The sequence below is a fragment of the Camelina sativa genome, chromosome 12 (assembly GCF_030686135.1).
Source record: "Camelina sativa cultivar CO46 ecotype springtype chromosome 12, ASM3068613v1".
In the NCBI taxonomy this organism is placed as follows: Eukaryota; Viridiplantae; Streptophyta; class Magnoliopsida; order Brassicales; family Brassicaceae; genus Camelina; species Camelina sativa.
The window spans coordinates 37,883,748-37,899,536 of NC_141891.1; the positions used below are offsets into that span (position 1 = coordinate 37,883,748).

A 15,789-nucleotide genomic window follows, 5' to 3' on the forward strand; every position below is an offset into this window, starting at 1 on the left:
ACACAAAGTTTTCTATTGTTTTAAAAAAAAAATTCGGGTTTGGGATGTTTTGATATAATCGATTTGGTTTGGGATTTTTTTTTTTTTGGATGTTTTCTATTGATTTAATAGAAAAGTGTCGGGTTCTATTGTTTCTCACTTAATTTTTATTTCTTATTTTATTTCTGATTGGGCTTTTGGTAATTTTAACATAATATTGTGTTATTCTAGTTTTTCCCTAAAAGAGGGTGTCAATCTAGCAATATTTTTTCAAATTTGTGTCAATCTGGTCCATTTTCACTTAAATATTTGCAAAATTTTTGATTATTAGGAATTGCTGTGAAAAATAATAAATACCAATGGCATAGGATTGTAAATAGTTTAGAACTTCAAGGTTTTTTCAAAAAATTGCTGTGAAAATGTTAATATAGATTATTTGGTATCAAGAGACAAGAGTAATATTAAATCTGTTAAACCATCCGACTAATAGATTTCAGTATCCAGAATCTACTTAATTAAGTGGGTAATACACTGCGGAAACTTAAGCTTAAGACAATATATATGTGGAAATTTATAAGGTTGTAGTATGAATGTATAATTCTATATATATTTATAAACCGTTGAAGTATATCGGATGACATTAGAAGTATTAATGTTAAAAATAGATACATTGATTCTCCCCTGAATTAGTTAGACAAATGATCCGAAAAAGATAAACAAACAAGTTAAAAAGAAAAGGAATTGAAACCAGAAGAGTGTTAGATGAATACCTGTAATAGTGGATACAACAAAGCCCATGTTAAAACATAACTCATTCTCCCTCTTTGAGTCTCTGAGTATATAGAGATCCTCATCAACGTATATATGCAACCAAATTTATCTTTTGTTTTCAACACGTCATAAATTTTTTTATGAAAAAAAAATTTGCATGTGGATGGTCTTTAAATTTTATATTTTATATTGTTGCCATTCAAAAAAACAAATCTTATATTATTTTTGTTTGGTTATTTTAAAATGTAGAAAATTTAATTTATGCCTAATTTTATGTAAATATTATATAATATTTTAAAAATTCTATATATATTATTTAGTAATTTCAATAATAAAAATTAATAGAAAATTACTTTTAAATTACATATTGTTGTCATGATAGATATTGAAGCTATCGTCTATACTCTATAGTGAACCTCATCACTTTTTATTCTGCATTTTGATACAAATGTTTATCAACATACAAATGTTGAGTGTTGGAGATTGCATCAATTTGGTTGAAAAATATTTTAGTTATCTCCCTCAATTTTAATGTCAAATTATGCACAAAGTCAGTACAAAAGGTGTTGGTTATTCACATTTAGTTGATCTAATATATGTTTATTAGTTTGTAGATATGTGAGAAAGCATTCTTTGATATGATAAAGTCATGCATTGGTAATAATATGCAAATCAAACTTTCTTAATCCATTTTCTTTTGTTCACAAATTTCTTAAATGGAGTATGTTTTTTTTTCAACCTCTTTTACAACACCTTATGATGAATTTGAATTTTTAGATTCACATCAACCATGTCCTATCTTTTTTTTTTTGCATTATTTTTGTTTGAAATCATATATGTTTTAAAGTTAATTTGATGCATCAAAATTGACACTATAATATGAGCAAAAATTGTAAATAAAATGTAGAAATAGTAAATTAAAAACACAATAATGTTTTTTTATAATTATTTTTTGTCCTAACTACATAAATTGTTGGATGTAGTTGCTTTTTGGGAATTTTATAATTGTTCTCTATAAGTATGTTTATTTCATTTTATACATATGAAATATTGGCTTCGTTCATGTTCCATATTGGCTTCAAATGATTTCTTCTGCAGTCTAATATCATCCAATTCCTGCATTATCTGTACTCTCAAAGCACTCTCTTCTTTTCCAATATTTCTTCTTCCAGCAGTTGAAACCTCTCAAACTTTGCTTTTTTATCAGACATTTTTAGTTGCTCTTTACTGTATTCTGCTTGCTTTTCATCCAATATTTCCCACTTCTTTTCAAATGTCTCTTTCTCTTGCTTCAGATTTTCAACTTCCTTAGAAAGAAACTCCTCATGGATTCTATATTTCTATATCTGGGACTTGAGTTCAGACTGTAGTCTCACGTATTCTTCCCTCTCTTCTTTCTTGATTTCAAAACTTTTGCATCCTGTGATTATTAAAAATAATAATTTTTCTTATACTATGTGAGATAGAAGCTTCAAGAGAGGTTCTCTATAAGTATGTCTATTTCATTTTATACAATGTATATTACAATATGTAGAATGAAATTATTATTTCTATTAAAATTGATATATATTCAGCTCATTTTTTTCTATTGTGATTTAGAATTGTTAATCTCATAAATTACAATGTTAACCGGATTCTAATAAGACAAAAAAAATCATTTAAAATTTAATTCGGTGGGAAAAGTTAAGACCAACACATACATGGTTTGAACCAAACCGAACCATCTGAAATTGAATAAGGTAAGGTTCCCTTTTTTTTAAACCAAAAATTGAATTTGGCAAAATGTGAGTCTGAACCCAAAAAAAATAAATTCAAACAGAAAACGCGGACCTCGATAAAAGAAAAGGCGGAGCACTCATCGCTGTTTTCTCGTGTGCACGAGCTTCTTGTGTTCCTCCAGTCCACCTCTCTTGAAGTTGAAGATGACGAAGATGTTTGAGCTACGAAATCGTTCTTCTATCCATCGATGGCGGTTCCCTCACTCTGTATCGCCGATGGAACCTTTCCCACTGATTTTTTCCACCGGAGTTCAACCCGACGACTGACCTATGATCGGTTTACGAACCCGAAACTCGGATTCCATAGACGTTTTAGGTACGGCGGGAGAGTCACGGCGACGGTGAATCCCTATTCGTACACGGAGGCGGCACGGCCCGAGGAGAGGAAGGGTTTGAACGATTTTTTGGTGGAGGCTAGAGGTTTCGTCAGAACAGACGGCGGAGCTGGTGGTCCGCCGCGGTGGTTCTCTCCTTTGGAATGTGGCGCACGCGCTCCGGATTCTCCTCTCCTTCTCTACTTACCTGGTCTGTTCTTTCAATTTTCGATTTCTATAGATTTGTGAAAGTATAGTCTTTTCAAGTTAACAAGACCTAGAAATCTAAATTGTAGGGATCGATGGTACTGGATTAGGGCTCATTCGCCAGCATAAGAAGCTTGGAGAGTAAGTATAGTTTGATCCAATCTTCTTTATTTGCCTTAGAGCCTTAGATTTTGCTCTATAAGGTTTACTCTTAATTTCTCATGTCATTATCATTTTTTGATCATGGATAGGATATTTGACATATGGTGCCTTCACTTTCCAGTTAGTGATCGTACGTCTGCTCGAGGTGCTTCTTCTTTCTTCAGCAATTTTCTGTTGTCTCATTACGATTTTATAACCCAAACGGATCAAGTCTTCTGTGGATGAAACTATTTCTGTTGTGTTCTGTCGTCTCCAGACATTGTGAAGCTTATTGAGAGGACAGTTAGGTCAGAGTACTTCCGTTTACCAAATAGACCGATTTATATAGTTGGAGAATCTATTGGAGCTTCTTTTGCTATAGATGTTGCAGCCAGTAACCCTGACATCGATCTTGTCTTGATCCTGGCTAATCCAGGTAAAATAAGTTCTTTTACCGTCTTTCTCTAGATTTTCTAGGCCAATGTTATGCAAGCACAGAATGTTGCAAGCTCAAACATAACCACAGCGTGTACTTTATGATTTGAGCATTGTCGTTGATGCATAACTCTCATCACATTAAAAGGGCTTTCTTCTTTTTGTTGGCTTCTGTACATCTCATGAACTGTATGCATCTTGTCTTGTGCTCATAATATATTTTGTTTGATGCAGTCACGCGTTTCAATAACCTCATGTTGCAACCTTTATCGAGTCTACTGGAAATTTTGCCTGACAGAGTTCCCAGTTTGCTTGAAGAGTATTTTAGGTTTGAACAAGGTGAAATTTACCACTCCTTGTATATCTTCCAGTGGAAGACAAATTAGATGCAGAGAGTAGATCTAAACTGTCTCAAAGATGGCAGGTTTTGGTTCAAAATTATGGTTCACTGTGCTTGATTTTATAGGTTATCCGTTTGCGGCAATGTTTGAGACAATGCTGAATGAAACTGATGCCGCACAGATGGGTGGAGGACTATTAAGAGACTACTTTGCAACTTCAGTTAATCTAACAGTAAAACAATTAATTGATGCATGTTCTTTCCGTCTTTACAGATTGTAGTGTTTGATTAGTAACATGTTTGTTCTTCGTTTTGTTGTTTAATTTTGTTGTCATGTGATAAACCCACGAAAACAAATTATATGCAGACTCTGGTTAAGATCTTTCCAAAGGACACAATTCTATGGAAGCTTCAACTGCTTAAGTCTGCTTCAGCATCTGCTAATTCTCACATGTACACAGTCAAAGCCCAAACACTGATACTTCTGAGGTTCATACACTAGTAAACTTCTCTGCTTCATTATTTAAGTATAAGTAGAAATTCAGTTATTTGTTCATAAAAAATTGTCTTAGCTGGCAGCTGAGTTGTAGCTTTAATATGGCTATTGCAGTGGACGCGATCAATGGTTACTGAACAATGAAGACGTTGAAAGACTCCGTTGTACATTGCCGAAATGTGAAGTCCGTAAGTTTCAGAATAACGGACAGCTGCTCTTTTTGGTAAGGTGCTCTTTGTCCTGATGTAAGAAAGTTTTTCCTGTCACAAGTTTATAACCAGTAGAAAACTTGTTGCATGAAATTTGGCTCAGTACACTTTGAGATTGATTAATTTTATATCATGTCAGGAGGATGGGGTAGATCTGGTGACCATCATCAAGTGTAGTTATTATTATCGCCGTGGAAAATCGCTTGATTACGTTTCTGATTACATTCCGCCTACCCCATTTGAGCTTAAAGAGTATGAAGAATCACAAAGGTAAATGACTATCCGAGTATCCGCTGTGTCAGAGATGTTACACTTTCTTATGTAGTGAAAATAGTTTGTATAGCTAGAATATTTGCTTATGCTACTGTAAGCATATACTGAAGTATTGTCTTTATATCTCTGGTCTAGATGGCTAACTGCTATTACCTCCCCAGTTTTTCTCTCAACTCTAGACAATGGTACACTAGTAAGATCACTAGCGGGAATACCTTCAGAGGGACCTGTTCTGTATGTTGGCAATCACATGTTGCTTGGTACCGAACTGCGTCCAGCAGCAATTCATTTCTTGAAAGAAAAGAACATTTCGTTGCGAGGAATGGCACATCCAGTGATGTTTACCAGAAAGATTGGCTCAAAACTCCCGGATATGCAGATGTTCGACTCAGTTAGGATGATAGGCGCAGTTCCTGTCTCAAATATCAATTTCTATAAACTACTACGTTCAAAGGCTCATGTGGTTTTGTATCCTGGAGGTGTTCGTGAAGCTTTGCACAGAAAGGTAATGATTTGGCCTTCATTTTTAATCTTGAGGCTTTACTACACTGAAAGATTCATTTCTGCAGGGTGAAGTGTACAAGTTATTTTGGCCAGAACATTCAGAGTTTGTAAGGACCGCATCTACATTTGGAGCGAAAATCATTCCTTTTGGAGTTGTTGGAGAAGATGATCTCTGTGAAGTAAGCAAGAATCTCTTCTTATTCTTCGTTTTAACTTTCAGTAGCTGCACTTCTTAAAACTCTCTTTTGTTCGAGTAACTCTTTTGAAAAATGGAATGATTCTCTCTCAGGTGGTCTTCGATTACAATGATCAAATGAAGATCCCTTTCCTGAAGAATCTTATAAAAGAGATAACAGAAGAATCTACTTACTTGAGGTATTTGTTTTGTTTTCGACTCTCTGTTAGAGATAATCATCACATGGAACTGTTTATATATAACATTTGTGTGATGATAATAAATGGTTAGGACCGGTGAAGAAGGAGAAGTAGGAAACCAAGATTTGCATATGCCTGGAATAATTCCCAAGATTCCGGGACGGTTTTACGTACACTTTGGGAAACCAATAGAAACAAAAGGTAGAGAGAAAGAGCTAAAGGATAAAGAGAGAGCTCATGAGGTTTACTTGCAGGTCAAGTCTGAGGTAGAAAGATGTATGACCTATTTGAAGACCAAAAGAGACACTGATCCTTACAGAAACATTTTGCCGAGGTCGCTCTATCACCTCGCCCACGGTTTCTCTTCTGAAATCCCAACCTTTGATCTCTGAAATCAATAAATCTAGTTACTTGATTTGTGACTTTAATTAACTTTTTGAAATCAATATTCAAAAAGCATATGGCAGCTAATGTAGAAATTGAGTAAGTTCGGGGTGGTATGTTAAAAATTCATACAACACATTTTACGTTGAAGACTTGAAGGTTTGTGTTTTTTTTCTTTTCTTTAAATTTAGAAATTGAATTACTTTGGGGTTTTCGTAGATATTGTTCAACTTTAGAGGGTTGGGTGAATATTGCAATTACAACAAGAAAACTGTGTAATCTGATTACCAAAAAAAAAAAGAAAACTGTGTAATCTTTTGAGGGCAAATAAGATAAGACATCAAAACACCTTTTAATTTCTGCAGTTGTAAGAAATGTTATAAAGACTGAACGCATCTCAATCAACCAATCAAAGACCGGAACTTCTTGGCAACTTTCCAGATCTATCCTCGGTACATTTTGAAACCTCGAGTGTAATAAAAGGGTATTTAAGTCATTTATGTATGGGACTCTTGAAATTCCAACGACAATGCATTGGTTGTCCAGTTTAGGAGTCCAACGCAACGCTTGCTCTACTTATTACTCTCTGTATCTGGTATTGAAACAAAGAAGACTCGTTTCTCTAAAAACCTAGTGTTTTCCAAAGTTAAAAGTTATCGATGAAGCGGTTATTTCGGGGAAGTGCTTCCAGCGACGACTACTCAAACTCTCGGCCTCGCTTTGAAATCCGACACAACAACAACAGTCTACGAATGCTTCCATATCATCACTCGAGGAAGCGTGAACATGATGAAGACATCTCCGGTAGGGAGGCCATGCTCATGAGGAGAAAGCTACCGAGGACAACGTTGACCACTTTTGTACAACCTTCTTCTGCTTTGAAGATAGCATGGACTGTTGAGGGTGGATCCACACCTCAAACAAGAGGCCTGACTCAGGAAAAAGCCCATGATAAATCTCCAAAGGAAGGGAGGGTATTATGGTTTTTTATATGGACGAACCGACACGATTCCCTATAAATACAGGCGTACGGCCCGCATTTCAAGGGATCGTGAAAAAGGCAGCAGAATTCGTACAGTAAAAACCAGAGCTCAGCTCGTTCAAGAAGAAGTCAACGTTTTCAAGCCTATAGCTCGGAGAGTTGACGAGCTATCAGCCCGTCGATTACTTTGTTTGTAACTCGTTTACATTGTGTTGTAGCCCGTCCTTTAGTGCCTCGGCACCGATATAATAAAGAGAACTTCGACCCTCCCTTGACCGAACTAAACATTCTAATTGTGACCAAAAGGGACATCAACAATTTGGCGCGCCAGGAAGGGGGACGACAAGTCAAAGTTTTCTGAAAAATTGAAGAACGGACCTACACCAACTAAACGAGATGACGATAGTTGACAAGGAAAGAAGCAAAGACGCAAGCTCGTCGGGGGGAACAGTCACCCCGGCGACGGATCAAGCAGAGCAGATAGTCCTTCCCACGCCAGACGCTCCAAGGAAAGTTGTGACGGTAGAAAGCCCAGAAACGTTCGTCATAGCTACAAATTTGACGACCCCAGCGACCGCAGAGGCACCACAGGCGCCGACACAACTCTCTCTGCTCAACAACCAGCCCGTCTCTAGCATAGACGAGCTTTTCCGAGGAATCTTAACGCGCCTCGACCAGCAGGAAGAGCGAACAAACAACCGTTTGGATGCGCTCACTGCGGCGCAGCTCAATTCGCAAGATGAAATCAATCATCTCCACAACGCTCGGCTCACCCCAAGGAACTTCACCTCAGCAAGGACAACGCCAGGGCCGTATGTACAGACCGGCGGATTAGAGCGTAATCCCGTCCAGCGCCTTGCCGAGCAGGGTACCGAAGTGGCAGATCGAACGAAGGATGCCGAGCTAATAGCAATGAAACAACAAATGAAAGAAATGGCCGCAATGATCCAGAAAGCGACGGATAAGGCACCCGAAGTCGGACTCATGCTCGAGGCAACACAGCGAACTCCATTCTCCCGACGACTCGCTACAACAGCGGTCAAACGAGCGGTCAAGCCAAGGTTGGGCCATTACGATGGAACGGTCGACCCACGAGACTTCTTGCTTACCTTTGGCGTGGCCCTCGGCCCATTGCAGTTCAGCCCGGCAGAATACGACGCAGGAGCTTGTCAAGTTTTCGCCGAACATTTGACGGGAACCGCCTTGAGTTGGTTCTCGAGGCTACCACCAGGATCAATCGACAGCATCAGGGTGCTGATAACTGAGTTTCTGAAGCAGTTCTCTGTTTTAATTGAGGACAAGAATTCCCACGCCGACTTATATGCCTTAACTCAGCACAAGGGGGAATCGCTTCGGTCCTTTATTGGATGATTCAAGGAGATTTATGTCAACATCTCAATCCCCGATGCGGCCGCAATCGTTGCGCTCCGAAACGCACTATGGTATGAATCTCGATTCAAGGAGGAATTATCTTTGACACATGTCGAGACCGTGGCCGAGGCATTACTCCGAGCTGCAAAGCACATTGGGCTCGAAGAAGAGAAAGCTATCAACGCCAAGAAGTATTCCTCGGAGGCAAGTGCAATAACCAGACAGCCTATAGCCGCAGCTCCAAAAGTCGATTATGTCGAGCCACGGCAGCACTTCACCAAGAACCAAGATCGAACTCGCCGAACCTTTGCGATCGGCGAAAATAAGTATATCCGGAAAGAAGGAGCTGAAAATAGCGCAACCTCGTATTGCGACTACCATCAGAGTAATACCCACTCGACAAACGAATGTCATTACCTCCAGAGGATTCTGATGGAACGATACAAGAAAGGCGCAATAGTCGTCGAGCCAGACAGAAGCAAGACAGTCCGACCTGGACGACATGATGCCAAGCGCGCTGAAAATATCGCTCGAAAGTTCGTCAAAGATTCAAAGATATTAGCCGACCAGAGTGAAGACGAGATGGAAATTCCAAACCTACTAGCTGAACGACGAGAGGACAGCGGTCACGAAAAACGACCGCATACAGACCGCAAGCCTGATCAACGTCCCCCGACTATAAGACGAATCAACATGATAATGGGTGGACTAGCCGGATGCAACGATTCGGTTAGAGCGATCAGAGATTATACTAAGAAAGCCGAAATGACGAAGTCTTGGCCGTCGCGGTTCGAGGCTGAAAGTATGCCAATCACCTTTGACGGAAAAGACCTGGAAGGTTTGGACCTACCGCACAACGACCCGTTGGTCGTCGAGCTCTTGATCGGTGAAAGCGAGGTGACGAGAATATTGATCGACACTGGAAGCTCGGTCAACGTCATCTTCAGAGACGTCTTGGCGAAAATGGAAATCGGCGAGCGGGACATTATGCCAGAGTGTCACTCTTTTACGGGTTTCGACGGGGATCACCTTATGTCCGTCGGCACAATTACTTTGCCGATCTTCGTTGCGGGGATAGCCAGGTATTTCCGTTTCGCAGTCATCGACAAGCCGACAATCTTCAACGTCATCCTCGGCACCCCGTGGATCCACAAGATGAAAGCCGTCCCATCAACGTACCATCAGTGCGTTAAATTCCCAACTTCAAAAGGGGTGTACACGTTGCGCGGCAACCAGCAAACCGCACGAGCCTGTTTTCTGATCGAGCATAAGCTTCGCACCGGAAAGAAATTATAGCAATCAAAGCAGCGAGTCGGCGACAACAGTACGTCGCCGACAGACGGAAAGCCGACTGCCGTCCAACAAGGCGTTGCCGCGGTCGAGGAGGTGAGCTTAGACGAGAACGACAAGAAACGATGCGTGAATATCGGCACAGAAATAACGTCCGCCATGCGAGACGAGTTAATACTTTTCCTCAAAACCAACATCTCAACGTTCGCATGGAGCGTGACTGATATGAAAGGAATCGACCCAAACGTCACGACCCACGAGCTCAACGCCGACCCAACGCATAAGCCGGTCAAACAGAAACGGCGCAAGTTAGGCCCTGAACGGTCGCAAGCAGTAAACGATGAAGTCGACAAACTCCTCGGTGCCGGGTCGATCGTGGAAGTAAAATATCCATAGTGGCTAGCCAATCCGGTAGTCGTCAAAAAGAAGAATGGAAAGTGGCGAGTTTGCGTTGATTTTACCGATCTTAACAAGGCCTGCCCAAAGGATAGTTTCCCATTGCCAAGAATCGATCAGCTCGTCGAAGCAACTGCGGGCAACGAGCTGTTAACCTTTATGGATGCATTCTCCGGTTACAACCAGATTCTGATGCACAAGGACGACCAGGAAAAAACATCATTCATCACGGACAGAGGGACATACTGCTACAAGGTCATGCCTTTTGGTCTGAAAAACGCGGGAGCGACGTATCAACGGCTAGTCAACAAGATGTTTGCCGAGCAGCTCGGCCGGACTATGGAGGTCTATATTGACGATATGCTCGTCAAATCACAGCACGCCAAGGATCATATTACTCACCTACGACAATGCTTCGACACCCTTAACAAGTATGGGATGAAGCTAAACCCGGCCAAATGCACATTTGCAGTGAAATCCGGCGAATTCCTTGGGTACCTGGTAACCAGACGAGGCATCGAGGCGAACCCGAAGCAAATTAAGGCGATCATCGATCTACCACAACCAAAGAACGCCAGAGAAGTACAGCGGTTAACTGGACGAATCGCTGCTCTAAACCGCTTTATATCCAGATCGACCGACAAGTGTCTACCATTTTACCAGCTTCTCAAAACAAAGGGCAAGTTCGAGTGGACCGACGCCTGTCACAGCGCGTTCAACGAGCTAAAAAATTATTTATCGACCCCACCAATCTTAGCAAAGCCGGAGCTCGGCGAAATCTTATTTCTCTATATCGCTGTCTCGGAGTCGGCCGTCAGTGGTGTACTCGTTAAAGACGACCGAGGAGAGCAACGGCCCATCTTCTATATAAGCAAATCACTTGACGACGCGGAAACTCGCTACCCAACAGTTGAAAAGGTTGCCCTGGCAGTAGTCACGTCGGCAAGAAAGCTCCGACCGTATTTCCAGTCACATACTGTCGCTGTCCTGTCCAACCAACCTTTACGATCTATATTGCACAGCCCGAACCAATCGGGTCGACTAACGAAGTGGGCGATTGAACTTAGTGAGTACGATATCGAGTATCGAACTCGGCCGGCTGCAAAGTCCCAAGTACTCGCCGATTTCTTGATTGAGCTGCCGTTTGGGGAGGCCGAACCAACACCTGTCGACCCGTCAGATGACCGATGGATCTTGCATGTGGACGGAGCGTCCTCTCATCTTGGATCGGGCATAGGGATTCGACTGACTTCGCCGACCGGAGAAATTTTGGAGCAATCCTTCCGCCTTCGATTCCAAGCAACCAACAACGTCGCCGAGTACGAAGCACTCATCGCCGGTCTTAAGCTCGCTAACGGAATGCAGATTAAGCGGATACGGGCTTTTTGCGATTCCCAGCTTGTCGCCAACCAGTTCAGCGGCGAGTACGACACCAAGAGCGAACCTATGGCCGCCTACCTTAGTGTCGTTAAGATTTTGTCAAAGCGCTTTGACGAATTCGAACTCGTCAAAATTCCCAGAGGAGACAATGCTCCGGCCGACGCTTTGGCAGCACTCGCCTCAACATCGGATCCCGATCTTCGGCGAATCATCCCGGTAGAAAGCATAGATACGCCGAGCATAAGTGAAAATTACGCCGAGACGTGCCTCGCACTCCACCAACCCAATGAAATAAGGACGACTTATCGAACGATGAGGTCAGGCCGAGGGTGCGAACCCGCATCTGGCAGCGACGCGACGGATTGGCGGGTTGAAATCCGAGCATACCTAGCCGACGGTGACGTACCAACAGATAAATGGGCTAGACGAAGATTAAAAGCCAAGGCCGCCCACTACACTTTGATGAAAGACCATTTGCTCCGGTGGACGGCGGCAGGAGCCTTGCTGCTTTGCATACACGGCGACGACACCGAGCGTGTCATGATGGAAATGCACGAGGGAGCTGGAGGAAATCACTCAGGTGGCCGAGCCCTAGCACTACGAATCAGGAAGCATGGCCATTACTGGCCTACGATGATATCTGATTGTGAAAAGTTCGTCGCCAAGTGTGAAAAATGCCAGCGACACGCCCCCATTATTCATCAGCCGACCGAACTGCTACGAGCTGGAGTAGCCCCTTACCCTTTCATGCGCTGGGCAATGGACATCATCGGCCCATTACCAACTTCCAGACAAAAGCGATATATACTCGTCCTAACCGATTATTTCACTAAATGGGTCGAGGCCGAATCATACGCAAATATCAAAGCAAGGGACGTCAAACTCTTCGTCTGGAAGTACGTAATCTGTCGCCACGGCCTCCCATACGAGATAATCACCGACAACGGCTCACAGTTCATCTCCCTGCAGTTCGAAAATTTTTGTGCAAGATGGCGAATCAAACTAAGCAAGTCGACGCCGAGGTATCCACAAGGGAACGGCCAGGCAGAAGCTACCAACAAAACCATACTCGATGGTCTTAAGAAAAGACTAGACGCCAAGAAGGGCGCCTGGGCCGACGAGCTTGATGGAGTACTGTGGTCCTACCGGACGACCCCAAGGATGTCCACTAACCAAACCCCATTCTCCCTAGCTTACGGAATGGAAGCAATGGCACCGGCAGAGGTCAGCAGTTCGAGCCTCCGGCGGACAATGCTCGTTCAGAACACTGCGCTCAACAGTCAGATGCTCTTGGATAGGCTAGACGAGTTGGAGGAAGAACGAGACAAAGCACTCCTACGAATCCAGAACTATCAACTCGCCGCAGCTAAGTACTATAACAAAAAGGTCCATAATCGGCATTTTGACGAAGGTGATCTCGTCCTTCGCAAGGTCTTTGAGAATACCGCCGAACCGGATGCCGGGAAAATGGGAGCTAATTGGGAAGGTCCATATATAGTATCTAAGGTCGTCCATCCCGGCGTGTACGAACTCTTAACCATGGGCGGCAAACCAGTGCCGAGGTCTTGGAATTCAATGCATCTCAAGCGTTACTACTACTGAAAATCACCAAGCGAGCTCGGCTATGTGTGGCTCGTCCTTTCTATAAGTATGAATAAGCATGTAAATGTGAACTACGATCGGCTTGATCCCTCCTGATCGGGGGGTACGTAGGCAGTCCCATTCTACGGGACCCAGCCGCCAGTAATATAAAATTTCTTTTTCAAAAAATATATCTCGACACTTGCGAATCATTTTAGTTATTACCCTGGCCCGGTAATGACCCGACGTTCCGACGTATTATTCTAAGCCGAGTCGCACTCGCACAAAAAGGGTAAGCCGACTATTAACGGTCGCCCCCGGTTATTTTAAGCCGAGTCTAACTCGCACTAAAAGGGTAAGCCGACCATCACGAGTCGCACTTTTTCAAAGAAAAAAGAAGAGTGAAAGTAGAATTCTCGAAAGTAACATGAAGTTTTAACTTGTTAAAAAAAAAAAAAAAAAAGAGGCGAAACAGTCTGATACGGGTGCCGACCCCATTACGGCACAAAAAAAAAAAAAAAAAAAAAAAAAAAAAAAAAAAAAACAACAAGCACAACAAACTCCCCAAGACAGGAGTGAAGGAAAACACAGACTATTTATAGAACGGGGGCACAAGTCCCAACAGCCACAAGTTTCCAAACGGCAAAAGCATTTAATGAGCCCAATAAATAACGTTTCGAAGAATAAGGCATTAAATGACCCCTCATTTAATCCCCCCAAAGGTAGGAATAAAGTTTTAAGGGAGCCGACCCCCATACACGGCGCATAAAGTACGAGGGAGCCGACCCCAAAACACGGCAAAAAAAAAGATAGTACGAGGGAGCCGACCCCTCAACACGGCAAGTACGAACATGGCGCACTTATGACGCCGGATCAGCAGTCGGAGACTCGCAACCAGGAGTCAAAGGACGGGGGAGCTCTTCCGTAGGACGATCGATGGTCTGCTCTTCGATCCCACCTGCAGGACGATCGTCACCCTTTGCCTGTTCGCCTACGTTCCCTTCAGGACCCCCGCTGCCAAACTCGCCTTCTTCCCTAACGTCGTCACCGCCTTCAGCATCGCCGCTAAGGGGGGAAGCGATCCACTCTGGAACCGGAGGAAGTGGCTCGGCATAGATCCTGGACACGTCAAAGTCAGCCTCGGTGATATCCGGGAGATCGAGATCATCAACTTCACCCTTCAGTTGAGTCATCACAGCGACGACTTTGTCCTTCAACCCCTCCTCAAGCACAGCGATTTGACCCTCGTCGACGAGCGTTTCGAGCATTTGGACATTCCCGACGGCTTGGTTGTACTCGAGAAATTTCTCCATCGACGCTTTGAATGCCTCGGCGTACCTCTTATGTTTGGCCAGCAATTTCTGAACGCGCACGGCCATTTCGTTAAAAGCTTTAATTCTCTCGTGGTAGCCGAAATCCTCCCGCCGATCTCTGAGCCTCTTCGTCTCCGAGTTGAGAGTAAGGTGCATCCTGTTGTAGGCCGCATCCGACGCTTCAAGCTTCGCCTTCAGGTCGTCCCGCTCCGAGATCCACTTGCGCCGTTGACTCTCAAACTTTGACGCTTCGTCACTAAGCCTCTGGTTGGACCGAACAGCCTCCCCTAGTTGGGCCTCGAGGCGTTCAATCTTCTCTGCGTAGGACGACGCGCCTGACCGGTCGTCCTCCTGATCGCGAACGCGGCGCTCATAGCGCGAGGTTAAGCGATTGATTCGGGCAACAAGCTAAAAAAAAAAAACGAAGAGGGGGATAAGAACAGATGAAAAGACAAAAACAGGTTCAAAAACGAGTCGACGAACAGAGCAAACAAAAACACACCTCAAAGGAGGCTTGCGCCACATCAGCAACTGCATGCGCTTCCTTCATCTGATCAACCGAAGGCAAACGACCAGGCCCAAAATGGATCCTCCGGAAAAGTTCAGAGCAAGCTGAAGAGTCGTTCGGGAAAGGACGAGCTTCGGACGTGTGCGAGAAATCCCAGCCAAAATCCAACGTCCTTTGCTTTTTTGACGAGTCAGGTCGTTCCAGGCTAGCGTCGTCCTTTCTTTTCGGAGGACCCTTTACACCCTCCGTATCACGACCAGACCCCTCCGAGCGACGAACTAAAGGAAGGGACTGGGATTGATGTCTCGGACGTGCGTCAGAAGACTGACGTGATCGAGAGGAGACCTTCCCGGCCGAACCAGCACCGGAGGACGAGTGATCACGTCGACCATCCAACTGAGAAGTTGGACGGGGAACGGAAGACGAGTCCGACGCTCGGCGATAACGAGCAGACGCGTTGGGAACACTCATATTCATTTTACCCATCGTCTCGGCTAAAAAAAAAAAAAAAGAGAAACTAATCAAAACAACAGAATTAATCTACAATTCGAAGAAAAATAAGAGTTGGATCGGTCACATAAGGATTACCTGTTCTTCTTCGAAGACCCGGTGGTTTCCTTGGACGATCTTTTTCGGTACCCGGCCACACGTAAGGGCAATGGAGCTTAATTGCGTCTATCTCGGCTTGCAAAGAAGAAGGGTACGGAAGCAGACACCTCGGAATAACAACTACAAAAAAAAAGGGGGGGTTAAGTAAAGCCA

General features: G+C 43.4%; 1 protein-coding gene across 4 annotated transcripts; it reads left to right on the forward strand.

The window, feature by feature from the left end:
* The first annotated feature begins 2,508 nt into the window (after positions 1–2,508).
* Positions 2,509–6,424, forward strand: LOC104732682 (phytyl ester synthase 2, chloroplastic-like). 4 transcript variants are annotated; one of them, XM_019234026.2, is made up of 13 exons: positions 2,509–3,053; positions 3,139–3,190; positions 3,301–3,356; positions 3,468–3,626; positions 3,860–3,964; positions 4,092–4,198; positions 4,333–4,454; positions 4,576–4,684; positions 4,810–4,940; positions 5,079–5,448; positions 5,513–5,626; positions 5,737–5,822; positions 5,914–6,424. In XM_019234026.2, the coding sequence occupies exons 1-13, from the start codon at positions 2,717–2,719 to the stop codon at positions 6,212–6,214; spliced, it is 2,049 nt and encodes a 682-aa protein (XP_019089571.2). In that variant the 5' UTR covers positions 2,509–2,716; the 3' UTR covers positions 6,215–6,424. The 4 variants fall into 4 exon arrangements, 2 of the variants coding, with proteins under 2 accessions (XP_019089571.2, XP_019089572.2); XR_015573807.1 differs by having other exon boundaries at positions 2,570–3,053; positions 5,105–5,448; XR_015573808.1 differs by having other exon boundaries at positions 2,570–3,053; positions 4,092–4,186; positions 5,105–5,448.
* The last annotated feature ends 9,365 nt before the right edge of the window (positions 6,425–15,789 follow it).

What these genes read in the sequence shown, in the direction of transcription:
- LOC104732682 (XM_019234026.2), top strand. Translation starts at nt 2,717, where the DNA reads ATGGCGGTTCCCTCACTCTGTATCGCCGATGGAACCTTTCCCACTGAT. An exon ending in CAGCATAAGAAGCTTGGAGA is followed by an intron (nt 3,191 to 3,300) that starts GTAAGTATAGTT and finishes GATCATGGATAG; the next exon opens with GATATTTGACATATGGTGCC. An exon ending in GTGAAGCTTTGCACAGAAAG is followed by an intron (nt 5,449 to 5,512) that starts GTAATGATTTGG and finishes TCATTTCTGCAG; the next exon opens with GGTGAAGTGTACAAGTTATT.